At 35.6% G+C, this 23,643-nt stretch overlaps 1 protein-coding gene across 3 annotated transcripts in view; it reads left to right on the top strand.

Annotated features, from left to right (window-relative positions):
- The window catches only part of CEP89 (centrosomal protein 89), a 1,387,439-nt gene that overhangs the window by 724,912 nt on the left and 638,884 nt on the right, over window positions 1–23,643 (top strand). For all 3 annotated transcript variants that reach the window (XM_044081875.1, XM_044081874.1, XM_044081873.1), the window contains one exon: window positions 17,503–17,645. In XM_044081875.1, coding sequence (XP_043937810.1) covers window positions 17,503–17,645 — 143 coding nt within the window. The remainder of the gene's footprint in view (window positions 1–17,502; window positions 17,646–23,643) is intronic.

Raw genomic sequence — 23,643 nt, 5'->3', positions numbered from 1 at the left:
GGTAGGCCAGGTGTAGGTAGTTAGAAAAAGTTGAAAAAGAACTTAAGTCTTAAAAGAGGCAAGATACAATATCTATAAGAGTTTCTAGCTGCCGGTCAGTGTTACGAGTTGCAGTTATACTTAGTGAAAAAGTAGCAGAACTTTATGGTTTGCCCTTACTATATGAGGTAGTGCTAGAGCAAAATGTTAGCAGGTCCTTTGTGTAATGTGAGTCAAGAAAGGAAATGGGTAATTATAGGTGTGATAGTCTCACTTCCATTCCAGGGGTGTTCATAAAGTATTCTGTATAGAAAAATGATGGAGCATAATCAGACTGGTGATCTAAATTTTCATTGGCAAATAAAACATGGTGATGAGATAGAGTCCTTAAACAGCCCTTTCCCATCTCTGAAATTGACTCCCACAGCAAATCAAGCAGTGTGATACATTATTTTCCTATAAGTGGTAAATGGATGATTGGCTGGATATTCACAAAATCACCCCTGGCTTGACTGAATTTGAAATAGAATGTACAGTCTAAAGGTGGGTATTGGCAAGGTATAAATGATCACAAAACTCTGTTGGCTTGTATTTCCTATGGTTCAGTGGCTTGTGGTAAATAACATGGTATTGCCAGTTCAATATGATTCAGTTCTATCCAATTCATTTCTATAACTGAGTCAGCACTGAGCTAGTCTATGAGAACCCTGTTAAATGTGTTGCATATGGACTTCATTAAGGCCTTTAACACTATGCTCCATAGAGGGCTAGAAGGAAGATTGAAGGATGTGGTGTTGGTCAAAAAACTTTGCAACTAGTTGTTGAAGCATAAAGTGGTAGTTAGAGGGGAATTCTCATGTGAAATATTAAACAGTTGAGTGCCACATAGCTCTAAACTGTAACTGTATTTATTTAGTTTATTTATGAAAGACATTACATGGGGTTTAAGGAGGAAATAATACAAACATCTGAGATAGTGCTGAATGTGAAATACAAGTCTGCAGAGAGATCTATGATGGCTGCCTACCTTTCAAGGAGTGCAAAAGTTCTTCAGTTTGGAAGAAGACCCATTGAAAACATGTAGACTGCACAAGAAGCCCTTAAGAGATAGAGGATGAAGACTTCCAAGATGGCTGCACACTGAGTAACAACTTAACTCTAACTCTCCCGGTGTGAAAACAGAAACTCAATAGGGAAGGCTAGTAGACTTTTGTGTTTATGGATAAATTCCAGTAACTGGCTAGTAAGTGTACTGCTTGGATCACAGAAACAAATAAATACAGAGCACCTGGGAAAAATCCAGCTACAAAAAGTAAAGAAGAAACACTGAATGAGGAAAGACCTGCAGCTGTTCAGCAAAAAGCAATGCATCCTCCAGACATGACAACTGCACATGAACCTGGTTAAAATAAATGAAACACAGATGGAGTATATCAACACAAGCAACAAAAGGCTAAAAAAATGGAAGAAGCTTTAAGCAGATATTTAGATGAGGTGATAAAGCTGCCAAAATCAGAGTTTGAAATAAAGAAAAGGCTGGCTGAATATGAGACTGCTCAGGAAGAGATGTTTCAAAAAATAATCAAATTAGTTGACAGAGCACATTGAGAAAACCTGAGATTTCCAGCTATACCAGAGAAGCTGGAAGGAACAGACTGCATTAATTTTATGAAAGCACAAATAAGCAACTGGGCTGGTATTCCACTGCAGGAGTTGTTAGTTGAAAGGGCACATTGTGTGTATGCTCCAAACCTGGCTATGAAAAAGCAACATCATCCTTTAATAGTAAAGATGCAGTCCTACCAGCATAAAGAATTGATTCTGACAAAACTTTGGCAGAAGGAAAAAATACTAAGTGGGAGACAGCAGAGTGTTTGTGGAGAATGACTACTCATTGTACACCAGGCAGAAGAGGAGTAAATTCATTCCATTATTCTGGGAATGTTGAGGTGCAGGTGTGAGATTCAAACTGCTATACCCAGCTGTTTTCTAGGCATTCTTCCCTGGAGGGACAAAATCTTTTTTTTTCCATGAAGTACCTTCTAAGGAGGAAATAGTACAGTTTGCCCAACAAAAAGTGAAGTGTGAAACAGAAGGAGATTCTGCTTCTTGTTCTGGTAATAAAGACCACAGACAGACTGTTCTTATGAAGTTATTTTCACTGTTTCAGTGGAAAATGTTAGAGAGAGAAGGAAGGGAGCATGAGAGTTGACTAGAAGAATCAAGAGTGCATTGGAGATGAAGCAGAGACATGATTTGGGAGATGGAGATGAACAGTAATAAACCAGTAACTTAATATGGTATTACAATGCCATAATTATATTTGTGAAACATGACAGAACAGGAAAATCTGCAAATATTTGACTTTTTCAGAATTTGTTGGATTTCTGGGGGACTCTAAAGTATATGACCTACTTCATGTCATTAATGTTGGGAAAATGCTTTGGGGAGGGGAAGAGAAAGAGGGGATAAAGTTAACTCTAAGTAAAGAAAACATTTTTTTTCTTAATAATACTATTTTTGTGGTGTATGGTTTTCTTCGCATGATATAAAGTCTTTTTGGTGTATTTTTAAGTATAATGGGGTTTGTACATATGTGCTTCTGTTCTTTTTTTCCTTTCAACAATGGAGGGTTGCATTTTGAAGAAATATATGAAAATATTTGGCATGGAAGATGTGAATTCAGTAGTAGGAGTTTGGAGTGCCCAAGGTATAAAAACTGGGCTAGGACAGACAGAATTTACATTTCACAGGAACATGTGCATTTAATTGAAGGTCTTGATACACACCCAATAACTGTTTCAGATCATGTAACAGTGATAACTAAATAAAAACAGAGTAATGAAATAAAAATGAGACACACTTGCTTTCCCATCTATTTGTTGAAAAGGGAGGAATTTAAGGAATGGGTAGTGGAGATTATTCAGGAGCTGTTAAAGAGGATAGAAATTACTTCTGAAAATACAGCTAGGGAGTGGGATGAAATTAAGGTGGAGTTTAAAAATAGGGTTTAAATAAAAGAAAGGGAGCTATAGGTAAGAAGTATAGTTAAGAAGTAACAAGAATTATTTAAAGGGACTGACAAATGTTTTTACTGAATACATTTTTATTGATTTTCATAAACATAAACATATGTACAGTATGTATATCAAAGAAATATTTATATAGTCAAAGCTTAAAGTGGAGAAACAATTCCAAAGACAAACATTACAAAACCAACTATTTACATCGGATGTCTGTACTTGAAAAACTTTGTATTCTTGAATGTATCTTTGAATAAGATTATAATTTATTACATTCTTCTGTTTCCAGCACTTGATTTACTTTCTGCCAGACAATGTTTAAGGAAGTAGGTCATTCTGTTATTTCCTTGATTGTTTTCAATTCCAACTGCAAGACTGATAAAACTATATTCTTGAAATGTTTAAAATTGGAAGGAGTTATAGCTTTCCAGTTCTGTGTGATTTTTTCCTTGCAATAGCAAGGAGATTCCACAAAGTTACATATGGAACACAAGACAACACAGGTGTGTATTCAACAAAACTAGAGATTTTGTAAGTTGTAAATTATCAGTGAACAGTGCCTATAACAAATAATTAATTTTGTTGTGTCTTTCGGCTTTTCCCGGTTAGGGGTCGCCACAACGGAACTCCGGTCCTCTAATGATTGGCAGTAGATTTTTATGTGCCGAGTTGCCGGCCCTGACGCACAACCTTCAACGTAGGTACACCCATTCACATGTCTCCACACAGAAGATGCTCTAGCTGAGAATCGAACAGGACAACGTCTTACTGTGAGACGACAACGCTACCGCAGCATCACCACCGCAGTTATATAAGAAATAATTAATACTTTCCCAATATTGTTTAAGTAAGTGGCATTCATAGAACATGTGTTGCCAATTGGCTATAGATTGTGATTTACACCTCCAACATCTATTTTTTTTTTTATTATGTATTAGTTCTAATTTGTGTGGTGTTCAGTATTTTCTATGTATAAATTGCCATGTGAAAAGTTGCCAATATGGTGGTAAAGATATTAGTTTTGAAGATGTAAAAATTAGCTTTTTAAATTTATCATCTGGCATTTTACCATTAACTGTTTCATAGTGTTTTCATATATTTTGTTTATTATGAACTCTTGTTTCTTTAACTAATTTGTACAATACTGATAAAATTCCTTTCCTAGTTGTGGGAAATTCCATCAGTGTTATTAACTGCTCTATGAACTTAAGAACCCTTTCCCTAACAGACTTCTGCATTATTGCCTGTTGGTTTAAAACTGTTTGTCGTAATCCCTGCAGTGTTAACCACGTTATTTTCAAGGTGGAACTCTAATAATTTGCTCTATCATTAGTACTTTATTAGTGTTTATCAACTGATACCAGTAAATTAGACCATTCTTACTAAGTGTTTTAACTGCCACTGAGTCCTGAGTTATAATATTATTTTGTCTATATCTTATTAGGAATACGAAAACAGTCCATGCTTTTATATCTGGATTTTGGTTTTACAAAGTGCATAAAAGACTTTAGGGTATTGATAATGTATTTAGAATTTATATTTTTGTATTTCCCTGTTGCCATATATTCCTTCAGTAACCAAAGTAAGCTATTCGTTACTATTTCCATATGTTTTATTTTTTGTATCATGAGTGTTTTTTAACCAGATTTTTTCATGTACTAGTTTCCATTTGGAAGTATATTCTTTGTTTAACCATAGAGAAATTGATTTTAAAGCTGACACTTGTATATATCCCTCTAAATCTGGTAAGCCTATTCCACCTTCTTCCCATTTGTCAAAATGATGTCTTAAGGCAACTCTAGATTTTTTAGGGTACCATAAGAATTTCGTTATTAACCCTTCAAATTATGTTAAATATGGTTTAGGTGGAAGTATTGACAGGCTTGTATAAAATACAGAATTTTCAGGAATGTAATAATTTTAATTATATATAGTCTTTCCAGTAAAAAATAGCTTATTCCATTTTTGTATGAGTTATTTGATATTATCCAAAATCTCTTTAGAGTCTAGTTGCGCTGTCATATCTATGTTGTTTGTAATTTTAACTCCTTAGTATTTGATTGTATCATTTCTAGATAGATATTTATGATATTTTTATTTAATGCTTCTTTGTTCATATTTATTAGTAACATATTGGTTTTATTTTCATTAAATGACAGTCCAGAAATCATCTTAAGCTGTTTTGTTGCTTTCCATAGTTATTTTAGTGTGTTATCTTCTTTTAAAGTTAATAAAATGTCATCTGCAAATAGTTAAATCTTTAACTCAATGCCAGTATCTAGTTGAATTCCTTGAATGTTTGGGTTTGCATGTTTGAAATTTGCTAATGGTTCTATTACTAATGCAAATAACAAAGAAGAAAGTGGACAACCCTGTTTTGTACCTTTTGTAATGGTAATAGGCTCTGGCAAACAGGATCCTATTTTTATGTACGCTGAAGATTTATCATAAAGAGATGTTATTAGTGAGTTAACATTTTTCAAAAACCCATACTGCACCTGTGCAAGCCAAAGGTAATCCCAATTCACGGAATTAAATGCACTGTTAATATCTAAGCAAATGACATTCATTTTATTTTTTTGTTTTGTTTATGAAATCAATAAGGGCCAAAATTCTCTTTATATTGTCATATGTATTTCTGTTTTTAATGAATCTTGTTTGATCGCTCTGTATCAATAATGGCAATATTTGTTTTATTCTGTTTCCATGAACTGTCATAAATATTTTATAATCTATATTTAATAAACTTATGGGTCTAGAAGAGGTACAAAAACAATCTTTCAAAGAAGGAAACTGAGTAAAATAAATAAAACAAATGAAGGAACACAGCGGATAGACTGCAGAAATGTAATGCTTCTGCTTCTGGTACCTCGGCTACAATGTCTTCAAGGAATATTTTACAATGAATGTAGCAGTCCAATTTATACAAATGTAAATTAACTAATTAGCACACAATTACTCAATTACACATTTAAAACCCAAATACATGTGCTCCAATGACATTCACCCCACAACATTTAAAAAGCCAGTGCATATTCACACAAAAAAAAAATCACAAATATTCATATATATTGCACCCCAACTATAGTGTGTCAAATACCAAAATGAACTTCCAAGTTCATTCCCAAAGGATATGCTGTCCTAAAATTAATAATGAATCTTGTTTCCAGATGCAATAATTTCTGTACAAAATATTTGATTGCTTCACATTGCAAACTTTACACTTCCCACAGGGAAAGGATCCTAACTCACCAAGTTCCTTTTTACTTTCTCTTAAATCTAACGGCTCTTTTAGGTTAAAAAACCTGCTAAATGAGAAAGTAACCCTGTTTGGGAAAAATGTACCCAAATTATCGTCTTCTGTAATGAAAGACCATAAGTTGTTAACTAATTCTGTAACAGTATCTGAAAAGGGGAAATCTATTCACAAAAAATAAGGCCTCTCTCTCATCTAAGGGGTGCCCATTATCGTTATGACATCACCCTGCTATTATTCCTACCCATTCCAATGAGAGGATTTGTATCAAAACATTCTTTTACCCCTGTTAACTTCAGCCTCATGAATAGAACTTCAGGAATACCCCCTGCTAAGTAACCTATGTCAACTTTACTGAACTCCAACCCCAATTGATCTTTCTCAGATGTGTTAGTAAAAATATGTTTAAATTCCCCATATGAAAGGACCTGATCAAATGGGGTGGATATGGGGTGGATGTGAACTACTGGCATGCAAAAAGTTATTCACAGCAGTATCCTTATGAAATGTTTTGAACTGTACCTAACCACTAAAACCCACATGCAACTAACTTAACATCAAGAAATTACATTGTGTGCTCATGTGTCCTGTGCGTGAATTCTAAACCACAAGAATTTCTACCCAACTCCTTCATAAATACATCAAAGTCTTTGGGATTACCCCTACACACAAATATTAAATCATCTATACATCATTTGTACAACACCACTTTCCTTGAAAAAAATTCTGTGGGATATTCAAATACATTTTAAAATGTGCCATGATAAGAAGGGGCAAAAGAGACCCCCACTGGAGTGCCTTCTGTCTGCAAAAAATATCTTTTATCAAAAACAAAATCATTATGAGTGAGGGAAAACTCCAAAAGCTGAATAATGAAAGAAGTACAAGGCCCTTCTCCTAACATTTTAAAAACAGCCTCCAATCCCCATTTGATGCATTTGTTTTATCTGTATGAGGTACACTCATCAGGTTTTTTATCTTGTTTCAAAACTGGTGATACTTGAGTGTATTTCCAAGAAGGAGGGCATTTATTACCTTTTTTAACTGATGTGAACACACTTATTAATAGATTTCATGCATTATTAGATAGTAGTTTAAACATTTCTGGTGTCATATTATCATTTCCTGGGGATTTGTTTAATTTTAGTTTCTTGATTTGTGCTTTAATTTCTGTCATAGTTATATCTTTATCTATTATTTTTCTGTGTTCATCTGATAGCCTTAGTATTATATTTAATATTATTTAACAAATTTTCTAAGTGCTTTACTTAATTCTACTTTATTATCTTGACTATTGAGTTTATTAAAATACAGTCTAAAGGCTTCTAGAATTCCTTCTAAGGCTGATACATTTCTTTTTTTGTATATATTGTATATTTCTTTTATCTGATTTGCCTTTATTATTCTTTTCGACCTGTTAGGCATTCTTCTTTGATTTTTAGGATTCATAGACTAAGTGCATAGTTTGACCTTCTCTAGAGTAATCATCGTTTTATGGCTCAGCATCTCTAAGTATTTTTTGTTGAGGTCTTCTAATTCTTTTTCTGAAGCTAAGTTGCCTTTATGAATATCCAATTTGATTTTGTCTGTTTTAGTTCGTAGTTCTATCAGTTCTTTATTCCAGTGCTTTTGCTTGTTTTTATACCAGAGTACCACCTTTACATATAAATATGCTTTCATTGCATCCTCTCTCTCTCTCTCTATATATATATATATATATATATATATATATATATATATATATATATATATATATATATATATATATATATATATATATATATATATATATATAAATATATATATATGGGTCTACCTGATAACACCGACATGCCAAAACACCGACAACGAAATAACCGACACGACAAAACCGAAAGTTCAAAAACACGAAACTTCACATGCCCGGCAAACCACAATCCCCACAATCAACAAAACAAATAACTTTCCCAAAAAACACACACACAACACAAGCACATCAAAAACCTTACAAACCTACACTAAACCTTACATACACAACTATATATGCACTAAATTTAACCCAAACCCTAACCCTTAGGTCCGTCACTATCGCACACTTACCTTACCCGCACCCTAACCCTGACTCACTTAATCCGCCCCTAACCCTTAAGTATGTCACTATCGCACACTTATCTTACCCGCACCCTAACCCTAACTCACTTAATCTGCCCCTAACCCATAAGTCCGTCACTATCGCACACTTACCTTACCCGCACCCTAACCCTAACTCACTTAACCCACCCCTAAACCTAATGTCCGTCACTATCACACACTTACCTCACCCGCACCCTACCCTACCGTCTGTCACTATCACACACTTACCTTACCCACACCCTGACCCTAACGTCCATCCCTATCGCACACTTACCTTAACATGTTGGTGTTCTCAGCATCGGAATTCTCAACTGTCGGTCTTCTCTGTTGTCGATCTCCTGGTGTCGGTTATCTTGTTGTCGTTCTCAGCTTTCGGCGTAATCAGGTAGACCCATTTGTGTGTGTGTGTGTGTATGTATATATATATATATATATATATATATATATATATAAAATGTCTGCTGCCTCATCTGTGAGGTTTAAAGCTAGAAGTGTTTGCATCTCTACAGTATAGTATTGTTTAAATGCTTTAATGTTTGTTATATAGGCTGGAATTCTTATACTTGTAAGTTTTCTCTTAAAGTTAAAATCTGTTTCAAAAGTTATTGTATTATGGTATGAGAAAGGGCAGGTGATTATTTTGACTTTGCTTATTTTTGTGGTAAGATCTTTTGTTATATACACTCTATTCTGGAAAAGGTGTTATGTCTGTGAGTAATGTGTGAATATGAATGAATCTTGTTCAGCATATGTGTTAATGTCCATTAAGTTATACGAGTCAGTAAACTCTAAGTAATTTTGGTAGTGGAGATTTCTTGTGTGTGTTTTTAGCATTTGTGTCCTCCTCTTTCATTATACAATTAAAATCTCCTGCAATTGTTGTATTACCTTTGGAATGTTGTATTATGTTTTCTAAATGTTGTTTGGCTGCCCTGACACCCAGTCCTGGTATCCAATAGTTGTTTACCTGGGTGTAAGCCAAACTATTTATTAATACTGACACTAAACAAAACATTCCTGAGTTATCATTGACCATAATATTTCTGCACCTCTTTGCTTTTTATTATATTCTGAACTTGATAGTAATATGTAGTTATGCATATTAATCTTATTAATGTCTTGCTGTATAAGATGTGTTTCTTGTAAAAATAGTACTTGTGCTTTACATAGCTTAAGACATCTTTGTAAGCTTCCTCTTTTACGCTGTTATTTAAGCCATTGATATTGATAGACATGCATTTCACACTTGGACTAACTATATCTTTGTATTTAACCATTGTCATGTTTTTGTGTTTGTAGATAACCTTGTATGTGTGCTGAAAACTTTTTACCATTCATTTCATATATTTTATAAATGCATTGCATAGACATCCATTTAAAAGGTACAAATAAAAACTGTCTAAGTAAAAAGTGGTTTTCAAAATATAAACAACCAATCATTCCCTTCATGGGAGAAAACATCCCATCCTTGAATAGGTTTACCATTTGAGTGACCCAACTTATCCCTATTCAACATCTTCCCCTCAGCTTTCCCAACAGCAAATATAACTAAAAACATCAAATTCTTATTGTTTGTGTGCTATCAAACTTTGACTATCGAATTGCATAATATTCAGTTAAACATTATTACAGAACTTGTTATATGATATTACTGTCCGTAGTTAAATAAAATAGTGTAATCAACTTTAAATACAGCATTGCTCTAGTATATACATATTATATTTTATCTCGCTGTATTATTTAATGTCCGTCAACCAACATCTGTTTTCAGTGTACTGTATGTGTTGTATAGTCTCAACACTTTATTATCAGCGCGTTTCTTGCTTTATTTATCACCATTGTATACATATATATCCTTTTTGCCCATATGTATATTTCTAAGTAACCATTTTATTTTTAGTGTTTCTTTATGCCAGATTTAATATACAACTAAGAAGACTGTTAGCATTTGTTGTAAACCCTATGTGTACACAGTCCATGTAGGTTCATATTTCCTACTGTTAACACAACAGAGTCTTATGAAACTTTGTTTGTTTCAACATCCAGTCAGGTTAATGAAAACATTGTTTTTGTTGTTATAAACTGTAGATTTTAATATATAATAACATTTTGGCTTCTAATGTGATCTCTGTGTATAAAATAAACAACACTTTTATATAGTACATTCATCTGTTGAGTTGAATTTTTTACATCTTTAGATTTAGGTCTGCTTGTATTAATTTTATAGGCTTTCATAATGTACTTGTTTAATAGATAAGTTATATGGAATTTTTGTGGTATTTTATACTTTAGATAGTATCAGCAATTAATATGAATTTATTAAGGCTTCATCTAATTCATTTAATCTCTTACTTTTCACTTTTCTTGTACCTTGTTTTTCTCTGTGAAGCACAAGAGAATCCTAAGCATTTCATAAATAATATCTGAAATGCTCTTAGTATATTGAACATATCAGTATTGCTATATTTCTTGTTTAACAATTGAACTTAATCTATTCATCTTCATAGTTAATGACTAACTGTGAATTGACATAAGATTTGTTGATGTTTATCACATATGAGTGTCATTTCTTATTTACCAGTCTTATTAAGTATTCTAATTCTTATAATGCTTTCATGACATTTATATCCTATCATACTAGTGCTTTATTACATCTGGTTCAGCTTCTTACTGAATAAATTTGTGTAGATATATATTTATTTATTTATTGGTTTCTTAGCTGTTAAATTATTATTACTTTTCTTGTTATAGGTAGTCATGCTTTCTTTTATAGCTATGTTCCCTAGTATGTATACATATGAGTTTGCAGTAACTGTTTATATCAATTGCTTCTATCTTGTTCATGATGCTATTTTCTTTGCATACATTATAGTACTTTTGTGGTAATTTCTCTTATTTCCTTTTAGAATTTTTAAATCTATACTATGTATATGTACATACTCAATAATGCTTTGAAGCACTTGTATTTTGGTGAAAATATGTACTTGTCACTTTTAAGAGCCTTTTGGTTTAAGTTAAGCCCCATACTGTTTTGCTTCAAGTGCTAGTCACTCTCTGTAATTAAATACTTTCATTTTTGGCTGTTTATGAATATACAAACAACTCTAATGGACTCTTTTTTTATTGTAATACCTCAAGATGGATTAAAAACATATTTTACCAGCTTGTGGCTTCGGCAGGAAAGCAGAGAGCTATAAATGAAGCTTTTGGAGTTCTACAATAGGCCATGAGCTTAGAGAGCAGTTTTTTACTTTCAGTTTCTTCTAATTCATTTAAAATTACTACCAGCACCCACTGTACCACAGAAAAGTGCCCCAAACAACATTTTTTAATATTAATAGCACTCTTTTAATTATTAGCACATAGTTTACAAAGGAATAAATCATAAACATTTGATTTTAGTTATATCATTTTATATTTCCTAGACCATTCACAGTAGAGTCAAAATCAGTATAGCATTGTGTTATCAAACTACTAAAGCCTGAAAGCATGTATGGTAATTCTGTTTTTCTTATGTTAAGATATAGCACGTTAGTAATACTTGATCTAGCTGTTAAAGCAGTTCTTTGGTATTTGTCTTATTTTAGATGTTTAATAATTGCATTAGTATAAATAATAAAATACATTTTCCTTGTTATTCATACCAGAGTCAAAAGCAGTATAGCATTGTGTTGTTAAACTATTAAAGCCTGAAAGCATGTATGGTAATTTCATTTTTCATATAAGACATAGCATGTTAGTAATACTTGTTCTAGATATTAAAGCAGTTATTTAATATTTGTCTTATTTTAGATGTTTAATACTGCATTAATATAAGTAATAAAAAGATTTACCTTGTAACTGAAATTGTTTCCAAACAGTATGTGTCACCCAGTTAATTTTTATATTCCATGGTGGTTTTGTTGTAAAATCTGGATATGTCTAACTAGTTAATTTGAATGAGTACTTCTACCCTAATATTTGTTTAAACATCTTTAGATTTTCATCTTTCTCTCTCAGCTTCATCTTCTTCTTGTCATTTGTTTTCCATTCACTTTTCTCAGCATGGTATTTCAAACTAGAAGAACTCCTAGCCATTTCTTCAGGCTTGTCTAAGACTTTATTATTTGATAGATGAGTCACTGCTGTTTCTATTGAGTCAAATATTTTGGGCCATCACTGAAGAAAATTTTAATTCTTGCTGAAAAAAGCAGATGTACTTTGAGTTGCCTTTTTTAAGTTCTTTTATTAGTGGTAAACACTCTTTTCATTTGGCCATCACCCCAGATGAATAATCATTATCAAACCAGATTATATGCTCTCCAAATTTTATTGGGGATTAGACCAGGCAGTTTTTAATATAAGTTCTTTATCTTGAGTTGAAACGACTTTAGCTATGACTGACCTGGGACTGTTCGTTGTTTTGTTTGATGCTGAGACTGGTTTTAATGATCTGTGAGCTCTCTCAGTCCCATAGGAGAGAGCCTCTGGAGGCTTTAAAATGTCTGGAAGCCATGTATTAAGAAAGTTCACCGTATTACTACCCTCACTTCCCTCTGGTATTCCATAAATCCGTAGATTGTTGCGTCTGGATCTATTTTCTAGATCTTTAATTTTGTCCATTAGTGAAATATTTTGTGTGTTTAGTGTCTCAATATATTTTTCATAGTCAGAAATTCTGTTTAATGTTAAAGCACTGCAGAATTGGGGGAATCTCATAGAGCAAGAAGAGGATCAACTGCAGAATGCTAAGAAGAAAATAAGGGATTACCTCGATAATATACACAAGTTTAGAAAGATTGCTGTTAAGAAACTATTTTTTGATAATAACACTAGAGCACAAAAAGTTTTATCACAACAACTCAGGCAACAGAAAGTAGAAAGGGCTGTCGCCAATCTTAGGGAGCCTATAACAAGGGAAGTGACGAGATCCTGTAGCGGTATTAGAAATATTGGAAATTCCATGAAAGTCTGTATAAAGCAAAGAAATATGGAAATCAAGAAAAGATACAGATTGAAATGTTTATGGAAGAATTAAATATGCCAAGGTTAAAGGTAGATGAAGCTCAATTACCTAATGGTTAGGATAGGAGGAGATGAGATAAAAATTGTGATGTATAACCAATCTACAGGAAAGTCACCAGGAATAGTTGGTATTCCTGTGGAAGTTTAGAAGCTATGAGGGAAACAACTGATAAAGATCTGGAAGGTTTTAACAGTATTTTAAGAGGATAAGAAGTACCGACATCCCAGAAGAAAGCTGTGGTAGCTGTAATACCTAAAGAGGATAAGGATCAATCAGACCCAGCTTCATACAGGTCCACTTCAATACTAAGCCATGATTATAAAGTGCTCATGTCTATAATGGCTAAAAGAATTGCAAAAGTAATGCCACAATTTGTAGATATGGATCAGTGTGGTGTTGTGGAGGGTAGACAAACATTTGACAACATTAACAGAACATTGATGATCCAGAGGGATGGAGAATGTAAGAAAATGCATTGTTGCATTGTTGTTGGTGGGTCTTGATGCAAAGAAAGCATTTGATAGAGTAATCTGGGACTTTATGAGCAGGGCAATGGAAGCATTTGCATTCCCTGAAAAAAACATATACGCTTTATTAGGAGGATATATGAGAGATTGGAGGTGAAAATTCAAGTGGGTAGGGTCCTCAGTGATAATTTCTGCTTGAGCAGAGGAACCAGGCAGGGGTGTCCTCTTTCCCCTTTGTTATTTGCATTATATTTAGAACCCTTTGCAAAGAAAATAAGGGATGCAGAAATTCAAGGATATAATTTGTATGGTAGTCAAGAAAAGCTGGCTCTATTTGCAGATAAAATTATTTTATACCTGACAAAACCAGAAAGAGACATTACAGTGTTGGGGACCATTTTGAGACAGTTTCAAATCTTTTCAAGATACAAAATTAATGACACTAAAACAAAGGCAATAGTGGTACATTATTTACCCACGCATGAATTGGTTCAGCAATATCCATATTTATGGGGACATGATAAAATGAAGTATTTAGCAGTATGGATTATAATTATTCTAATGTGGCAGTTAAGGATATGTGGGAAAAGACTAAACAAAAGATAATACAAAAACTGAGAAAATGGCATCTTTTTTATATAGATACTGAGAGTAAGATAAAGCAGTTAAAATGTTTTAGTCCCGTTAGTCATATACACTGTTCAGCATATTTTTATATACAAGATAAGAAGTTATGGATTGCAATTAATAAAGAGCTGAAGGACTTTATTTTGGAGGGAAGACATCAAGAGTCAAATAGGATAAAAGCTGATTCTTCCAGTAGAATAGGGCAGATTGTGATTACCCGATTTGAAAGGGTATTTCAGAGCTACACAGTTGAGGCTCCTATACATAGCACAAGCAGAAAGCTATAATTCAAAGTGGAAAGGGATGATAATGAAACAGAGGGAAGCTAAAGATATAAGGAGAGACGGGCCTTTAAGGAGAATAACAGTAGTCATACAGAATATTATATCTATAAAGTAGCAGAAAGTATTGTAAGAACTAAGCCAACATGGGAATGGAGAAAGGAGATTCTGTTGATTTGGATGACTAGAATTAGGGATATAAACAATAAGCAAGAAGGGGCTGGAATTTATTGAAGAACGTTGGCAAAGGAACCCAAGGTATTTGGAGCAAATAACTAGAGAGGGAAAGGTTATAGAATGGAAGACACCAAGAATTATTTTGGACTGCAGGTTAGAGATTGCCTCCCTATCAAGGATGGATTTCAGATTATAGGAAGCAGAAAGAAATAGGGGTCCTAAATGAAAGACCAGCAGTGGTAGAGTTTTTAGTAGAGTCTAGAACAGAAGCTGCCATTAAAAAATGAATAGTAGAGCATATTACATATTGCATGATGACTATAAAAATCATTCAGGGGAGGTTAGAAAGGATTGGGAAGAGAGATTGGATAAGCAATTCACAAAGAAAGAATGGGAGAATATATGTATGTCTTCCTAATGTGCGACAAAATTGAGAAGATTTAGGATTTTTGCTAGGAAATGTTTACATAGATAATTTGTATACCTCAATTAGACTCCAGAGAAGTTTTCCCCAGGTAGACAGTAAATGTTGGAGGTGTGACAGGGAAGAAAGAGGTAATTGGGAACATATTTTCTGGGAGTGGGGAGAGTTGGCAAACTTTAAGGATTCTCTGCAGGATGCACTGTCAGAAATAATGGATGGGCAGATTTGTGTGATGAGGGAGATGATTTTTTCTGAACCATGATACCGAATCGGAATTGCCTACACATGGTAAGGCCTTGCTATGTCTACTTATGGTGTCTGCCAAAAAAGCAATTATTAGAAAATGGAAATCAAAATCTAAACCAACTATACTATAAATAGTGACTATAGTAACAGAGATAAAACAACTGGAACTGAGATCTTTAGAAAAGGCTAGGAGCAAACTACATAGGAAAAAAATGGAATTATGGGAACAGTACATACATGGGGAGGAATGAGGTATGAAAAAGGCAGGACTTAAATGTGCTATGTAATGTTTGACTAAAATGATTGGATAGATTATAACTGATCTATAATGTTTGCAACTGGGAGTGTGTCAGTATGGTTTTGTTGTAAAGTGCTTGCAGCTAGGATTATGTCGTGTGGTTTGTTTTCATTTATATAAATGTATGATTGCCTATGTCGTATGTGATGGTTTAATAAAGATGCTTCTTTTCTTAAAAAAAATAAGAGACAGAGGAGGAACAAAGACTTGTTTGGGGGAGGGGGAATCACCCTCCCAAGCTGAATCATATTATGCAATATAGAAATGCAGTAGGCAAAGAAGTACTGATGTTCACAGTGCATGAGTAAATTCCAGAGACTGAGATGTTCCTTCCATTATACAAAGTAGTATTGACATTTTTGATGCCATAAATGCAAAGGGAAAGTAGACTGACAGAATGAGTGTAACCCATTGTTATTAAAATGATAAAAGGGATTGGAGAGTTTGGGGTATGAACATATAATTTAAAGTAGGGGTTGTATATCACATAAAAGAAAAGAAGGGGAACTGTATTTTGACACATTCTATTATTTGGGAAAAAGAGATGGGTTGAATTGAATAATAACAGCAGCAATGAGGCCATGAGTTGCATCTGGAAAGGTGAATTTTGAAAGGTAAGACCTAAGCATACTTCTTAATGGAGAAGATAATCGGCCCTGGAATTTAATGGTTGAGGCAGTAATACATAATTAGTCATCGGAGGGCTTCAGCATTACCGGGGCGGGGGAGGTGGCAATGAGAAGGGAATGAAGGGTCCAGCTGCTAAATATTAACAAGACTTACATATACTTTACAGACCACAGATCTTGTTTAATTGGTGTCTTCATGTGTTTGTCTTTTTTCCATATTACACGCAACAGGTCCTCCTTTTTCACTTGATGTTTGTGATATTCTGCTACATGTTACACATCTTTACTTATTTTTTATGCAGGTAAACAACTGAAATAATGCTTATATTTCACAAGAAACTACTTCATTGTGGCTTTTGATCTTTTGATTATTTGCTAAACAAATCTTAATATATGTATATAATACAGTGTTATGTTCATTAAATTTATTGTAACAAAAGTAGTCTACTTATTTAACAATATGCACAAAACACTGATTTTCCTTATTTACTGGAAAACTATAAATATGAAATGTAGGCATTTACAACATATGACCTTAGGCATGCAAGCTTGCTTGCTTGCTGCCAGTTTATATTTCATTTTCTGAAAAGCTAGTGAGTAGTTTCAAGTCTTGCTGAAATCCTTTTATTGTAATCAGCTATATTCAGATGCACAACATCTTTTGGAAGATGTAACAGCTTCTAAAACAAATGCCAGCTTTTAATTCAGTATTCTTAACTTTTTTATCTTACTGTAATCCCAGTTTTTATGTATGTCTGGAAACAGGAATATATAAACCTTAAAAATTATGTTTAAAAAAGTCTACCTTTATTCAGCCTCCTGTACTCTTGAATGAGGAAAATGTGTAGATGCTTAATAAATTAAGTATTTATGTTACTATCAATGCAGTCGCATTTCTTTGCAGGAAAGATTCTTTCAGTGTTACTGGAAACACTATATCTGTGCATTCTTTCTAAAGTTTCATTTTTTTTCTTCTAGACAATAGTGGAGAATTACAGTCACTTAGACAACAGGCCCAAGAGTTGGTGGATGAAAATGATAGTTTGAAAATGACAGTCCATAGGTTGAATGTAGAACTGAGTCGTTATCAGACGAAGTACAGACCCCTGTCAAAGGAAGAGGTAAATATTCATTTGTTGTTTTTATTATTAGTTAAAACATTTTTAGTTATGCATGTACATTAGTTATCATTTGTGTTATTATACTATTATTTGTGTCACTGATTAGTTTTGTACATAATCATAGTTTAATGTTAAAATGGACATTTACTGGGCAGTTGTTTACATACACATACACAGAAATTAAGTACCTACAATAAGTGGTACAGCTAAATACAACAATCTGAATATACAGCTTGATGCACATAGATATCCCCTCTTTGAATAAAAATGCCAGAAAAATTATCAACCTTCTGTGTTAATTTTCATACTTTTTGGGATCCTTGCTTCAGGTTAAAATAATATGATGAAGTCATAGATTATAAAGAAAATACTGTTTTGTATGTAACTGTTAAATAAAATTTGGAGCATAAAACTTTTAACTATGGCATTTCATTTGCTATTTCAGTGTCCTGCTGGTAATTCCCTGTTCAAAATCTAGTCATTGCATGGGGAGACTAGACTTCTCTCCAAAGTGCAGCAGCTTTGAAGATAATTGTATTAAATAGGTGGTGCAAAGCAAATGATGTGTGTGTGTGGGGGGGGGCTAGAGTTTTGTCCCCCCCCCCCACAAAAACAGACTTTAAAAATCACTGTGCTGGTGCAACTTGAATTCATCCTAGTATTGGTTGTTCCTTCACTCTATTCCTCTTTTTTTGTCTCTGGTTTCCTAATGGCATTGAAATGAACACTGATGAACATTGGTGGTTATGTTAGAATAACTTTTACGTTGCTATGCTCTAACACTGGCGGAGTTTCTTCAGGGGATATATGAACCTTCTCAGTTTTATTCACTGATGCTTCCACACGTGTTGCACTGGTGCATGCTTTGATATGACACAGTATGGTGTGAGATCATGCCCAGCCCTTAAGTCATCCATTTATCTTTTGCTGCTTATAGTTTAGATTTGAGCCAAATGTTTATGTAAACAATCTCACTTTTGATGTACAAGACACAAAACCCTAATAAGTATATATATATATATGGCTGTCAAATGATAGGTCAGGAGTCACAGCAGCATTATCTCTACTGCTTGAGGAAGAGCACAATGAAGTATCCACAACAAGCACCACCGATTCATCTCCACCACATGTAATTGTGGGAGGCAGTACTTTTTTGCTTATCTTGCTGTGTGGGGTATGGCAGTGGGTGAAATTGTCCAGTACATGGATTAATGGGGAGGGGGCCTTATGCAGTCCGATATTTATGCAGCACTATGAAAGGTGAAAGAAATGGAGGGCAGATAGTGATCACACCCTCTTGGAAATAAGTCCACTGATGTGATAGCCTTGGTCTTTGTGTGTCATATCCTAAGCCTCAGGTTGTGAGGTTTGTAATTTATGCCCACCTTCTCTTTTCAATGAATGAGAAAGGCGTCAGAAAGTGTGTCTCACTGGGAGCTATGGTCTATGGTGTAGGCTCCAGCCATCCTCTGGCAGACTGGGTGAAGCATACCCATGACCACCCATATCCTGATGAGTAATTCCTTGAGTTACCTATTACAGCCAGGTGGTAGCACTTGGTGCTGAGGACCTTTCTCAGCTTTTTTTACCCTGGGTCCTCCAGAGCTGTACAGCCCATGTTAAGGAAGATCTAACAGGTCCTTCCATGGCAAGGTCCATGGCTCAGAATCCTAGTCTTCAGATAATTTGTTGAACCTTGGTAGGAAATGACCCTGCTGGTATGGATGTACGCCTTACAAAGTATAGCCTGATACTAAGTTGGGTCTTCCATAATGGGCTAGCTTACTGCTTGTTGCATTTTTGACTTGCTTATGTTATGGCTAGGGCTATAGACTCAAATGTGTGCCTTTGGAAGATGGTATGGCTGGGGCTGTTCATTTTGAAGGGAGACTTTAGGTAGTTTATCCTCTATGACTCATTCTGTTGGGGGTCTTCTATTTGACCAGCTGGGTCAGTATTTGGTGGATAACCTTCTGGATAGGAAGCAGGTCCTCACACTATTGTTAACTTTTATTACCCTTCTTGGACTCTTCCACTGTTCTTCTTCTAGGCCTAATCAACCCTTCAAGAAGAAGAAGAAGAATCCCTAGCAGTCCAAGGAGGGTCTTCAAGCATGAAAGTCACCAACTAAGTCTCCAAAGACTATGTCTCCACCAGCCCAGCCATTGGGTTCATGACTATGTTTTGGGAGGTCTTGAGTCCTCCTTAGAAACAGGATCTGCTAACAGACAAAGGCATCTCCACAGCACTTTTGGGATGGGCTTAGCCTGTACTCCCCGAAGGGATCCTAGAAGCTTTGCAACTTCAGAATGAAGTGAGGGATTTTAGTCCTGTTTGTGTTTGGTGCCAGAGGTGATGGAAAGCTTCATCATGTTCTAGACCTCATTTACTTCTGTTATAAAATCAGCTTTGTCAGGTTCCAGATGATGGTTCATAGTTCACAGGTTCATAGGTGTTTAATAGGCTAACAGCCACAAGGGCCTTTTTAAGCCTAGCCATGCATCCCAAATTTCTAACAAGTTCGATACCCTTGACAAATGTAAGCAGGGGCTTGGGAGATGGAACATTTACAAGCTAGGCCCTGGGAGATGAAGCATTTACAGGTTGCCTGTGTCCATTAGAGACATATGTGCCAAACCAGGGATGACGTTTCTGTTCCCCATCCAATTGTCCGGGTTACACTTGAATTGGGTTAGGGAGGAACTCTGCTTCACATGGATGGGGAGCCTGTTCCAGAGACTGGGTAATCTCTGGGGTACATACCTGTCTCTCCAGCAGGTCCTATTTATATCATCGGCAAAATTTAAGTCTTTAGAATGGGTAATTCCTGTGCTGTTTATTTTGTGGATATGCAGGAGGTCCATCAGAGTGGCATCTGACAATGCCCTGTATGTCAGGCATAGTTTTCCCGTCAAAAGTTTGTAGGAGACAGAATACAGGGATAGAGCCTTAAGGCGGTCTGCATCTGACATTTTACTTAATCCCTGCATTCTTTTAGTGAGGATCCTCTGTGAACGTTCCAATTTGTTGGATATGCCTGGTTAGGTACATACCAAAGAGGGCACTGTACCCACTGATAGGTCTGATGAATGCTGAATACAATGGAACAATGACTTCCTTGGACTTGGGTGCCATACCTTTGTTTATAAGTTGCACAACATAGAATGATTTCCCCACTACTGTAGACAAGTGATTGTCAAAGGCTGGATTATTATATACGTGTGACTCTAACTCCCTGACTACTGGGTCAACTCTAAGGGATGTGTTGTCAATATGATAGTTACCAGGGGTGGGTGACTTCTAGAAGGAAACTGTTATGCATTTCTTGGCATTTAGTTTTAGTCCATGGCTCTGACAGCAGTTGTTTGTTTATGTCAGCCCGTCCTGGAGAACATTTGTGTCATTGTGAGATTCAATGACAGCTAATTTGCAATCATCTGCAAATTTAGTCAGCCAGAGACCACTGACATTGGCCTTGACTTCAGAGAAGTAAATGCCTAAAAGAAGCGGTCCAATGACTGTTCCCTCATGGATTCCACTTGTGAATGGCCTCATTTTAGAGGTGTACTCCCCAATTCTAACTTCCTGGGTCCAGTCTATGAGCTAGTTTGGCTATCCACCGGGTGACATTTGACTTTTTTTTACCTAACCACTTGAGTTTGTCAACAATGCCTGAGAAGGGTATTGTGCCAGATGCCTTAGCCAGGTCAAGGTAAACAGTGCGAACCATTTTTCCCTCATCCTTTAAGTCCACCAGGTTGAATAGACATGATCTGCCCTTGACAAAACCAAATTGGGTTTGGCCCAGTGTCTGGAGGTTTATTATATCTCTATTGATCATTTCCCTAATTCTTTCAATAGCTTTACATACAAGACTAGTGAGACTTATAGGTCTGTAGTTTCCAGGGTCTGTAGATGGCCCACTTTTGTGCAGAGGGATGACTGTTGCTGTTCTCCATTTATGAAGCCAAACCTGTTTGGAGGCTACTGCAAAATAGTAATTCCAGAGGCCCTGATAGGTCATTTTTCATGCTATTCGGAAGGCATCCTGAGATATTGTCTGGACCCATTGATGCAGGTTCTTGGTCTTAGACAGAGCATTAAGGACCTGTTCCCTAGTGATAGTAGGGGGGTTTATATTTGATGGTACTTCCTGAGGGAAAGCTGAGGGGGAGAGAGAGGTAAAGTTGGAGCTGAATCTATCAGCCAGGAGGTTTGCTATATCTTCTGGCTCAGTACAGGTGACTCCATTTACAATGAGCTCTGCACACAACTGTGTACTGCCTTTGATGTTGCAGACATAGTTAACAAATGCTTTGGGTTGTCCTTGGCCTGGAATACCAAACTTACCTCAAATCTGGCTTTGGTAGAATTTATTTGTTCCCTGAGTTGTTTGTTTAGTTTGCTGAGAGTGCTTGTATCCTTCTGAGTGCTGCACCTCCTAATTTTTGCCATGATTTTCTTCCTTCTGTTATACAGACTATTGATTTTGTGATTCCACCAGGGTGGCTAATTTTTTGAGTTAGTTCTGTACTTCTTCCTGGTGGATACAGATGCCTCTATGCAGCTATTAACATGCTTGTACAGGGTTTCTGTGAACAGTTTTGCATAGGCAGCAGTGTTCTCATGGTTAATGGGGGCTTGAAATTTTGCCAGGTTATCACTTAATAGCTGGAGGTTAGCCTTAGAGTAGTTCCTGAACATTCCAAGTTTAGCTTACACTTATCAAGGGTATCAGAACTTACATGGCTAGGTATAAAACGTCCCTTGTGGTTGTTAGCCTAGTAAACACCTATGAACCCATGAACCTAAGAAACACCATGTGCTCCCTCATGTGTGAATAACTGGCTGTAGTTGGCCTATCAGGGTACTCTTATACTGTCCGTAAAGTGGATGCTTCCTTGGTTTCCCTGTGTGTGTTTTTTGGGGGGGAGGGTGGAGAAATTCCCCATCAACCTGAAGGTGGGTCTGCTCTTTCTGCACCTGAAATTTTTCATATCCTGATGATGGCTGTTTTGCTGTTACAGATGGGGCTGGGTAGTCAATGGAGTATAATACCCTGCAAACCACTGAGCTTCTGATAACTGGAGAATTCTAGCCATGTAATATTACTGAGAAAGTATGCCAGAGGTTTGTGTGCAGTTATTATGAGAAGGTTAGTTTGTACATAAGAAGCATAAAAATGTCTGGACAATATGATAGTATGAGGTCTAGCTGTTCTGGTGTAGGTGGTCATAAAAGCCGTATCTCTCTACAGCATGTCAAGCCTCTTACTGTTTTCTGTAGAGGCAACTTTGACAGCACCATTGGGTGAGTAATCCAATGAGATAGTAAATAGGCTAGAAACACGTGGATAAAAGTCTGTCTAGCATGTACTCATACAGCATGCGTTCTGCTTTTAGGCCATTCAGGTTCAGAGCTGAAACAGCCAGTAAATCCTGAGAGAAGAGTTAAATCCATGTTGAGGTACAGACTTAACAGCTGATAAAGTAGGGACCAAATTAAACAGCAAGTCACCGGTACACTGGTTAACATGTCAACACCATAGTGTTTCCATGTCATTCACAAATATGGAAAACTGAAATTGATCAAACACTGAGTTTAGTGGAGTACCCACCCAGAGAAGTGGTAAATGGTGAAATCTCAGCTCATCTGACAGCATTATATATATCAGCCTTCATGGTAGCTCTGAACTATTGGGTAATATCCATACATAAGCAAAAGTCAGAGAATTTACTTATGGGAAGCCAGTGTATGGCAGTATCAAATGCCTTTGACAAATCAAGGAAAAATTACCAATAAAACTGCTCTGGTAAAGCAGTCACTGCATATGTTTCAAGAATGTAAGGGAGAGCTATGACAGTTCTATGACCAGAGGAATCTGTGTCAAGACTGGGACTTTAATTAGTAAGAAATTATGTAATGGTTAATTCATGCATGCGTCCAGTTATCTATTATTTTGGAAAGAGGCTGAAGAAAAGACATAGGCAAGTAGTTT

Source organism: Protopterus annectens, chromosome 8.part1 (genome assembly GCF_019279795.1).
Source record: "Protopterus annectens isolate FY-2018-M chromosome 8.part1, PAN1.0, whole genome shotgun sequence".
Lineage (NCBI taxonomy): Eukaryota > Metazoa > Chordata > Ceratodontiformes > Protopteridae > Protopterus > Protopterus annectens.
This window is presented reverse-complemented; position numbering and strand designations above follow the sequence as displayed.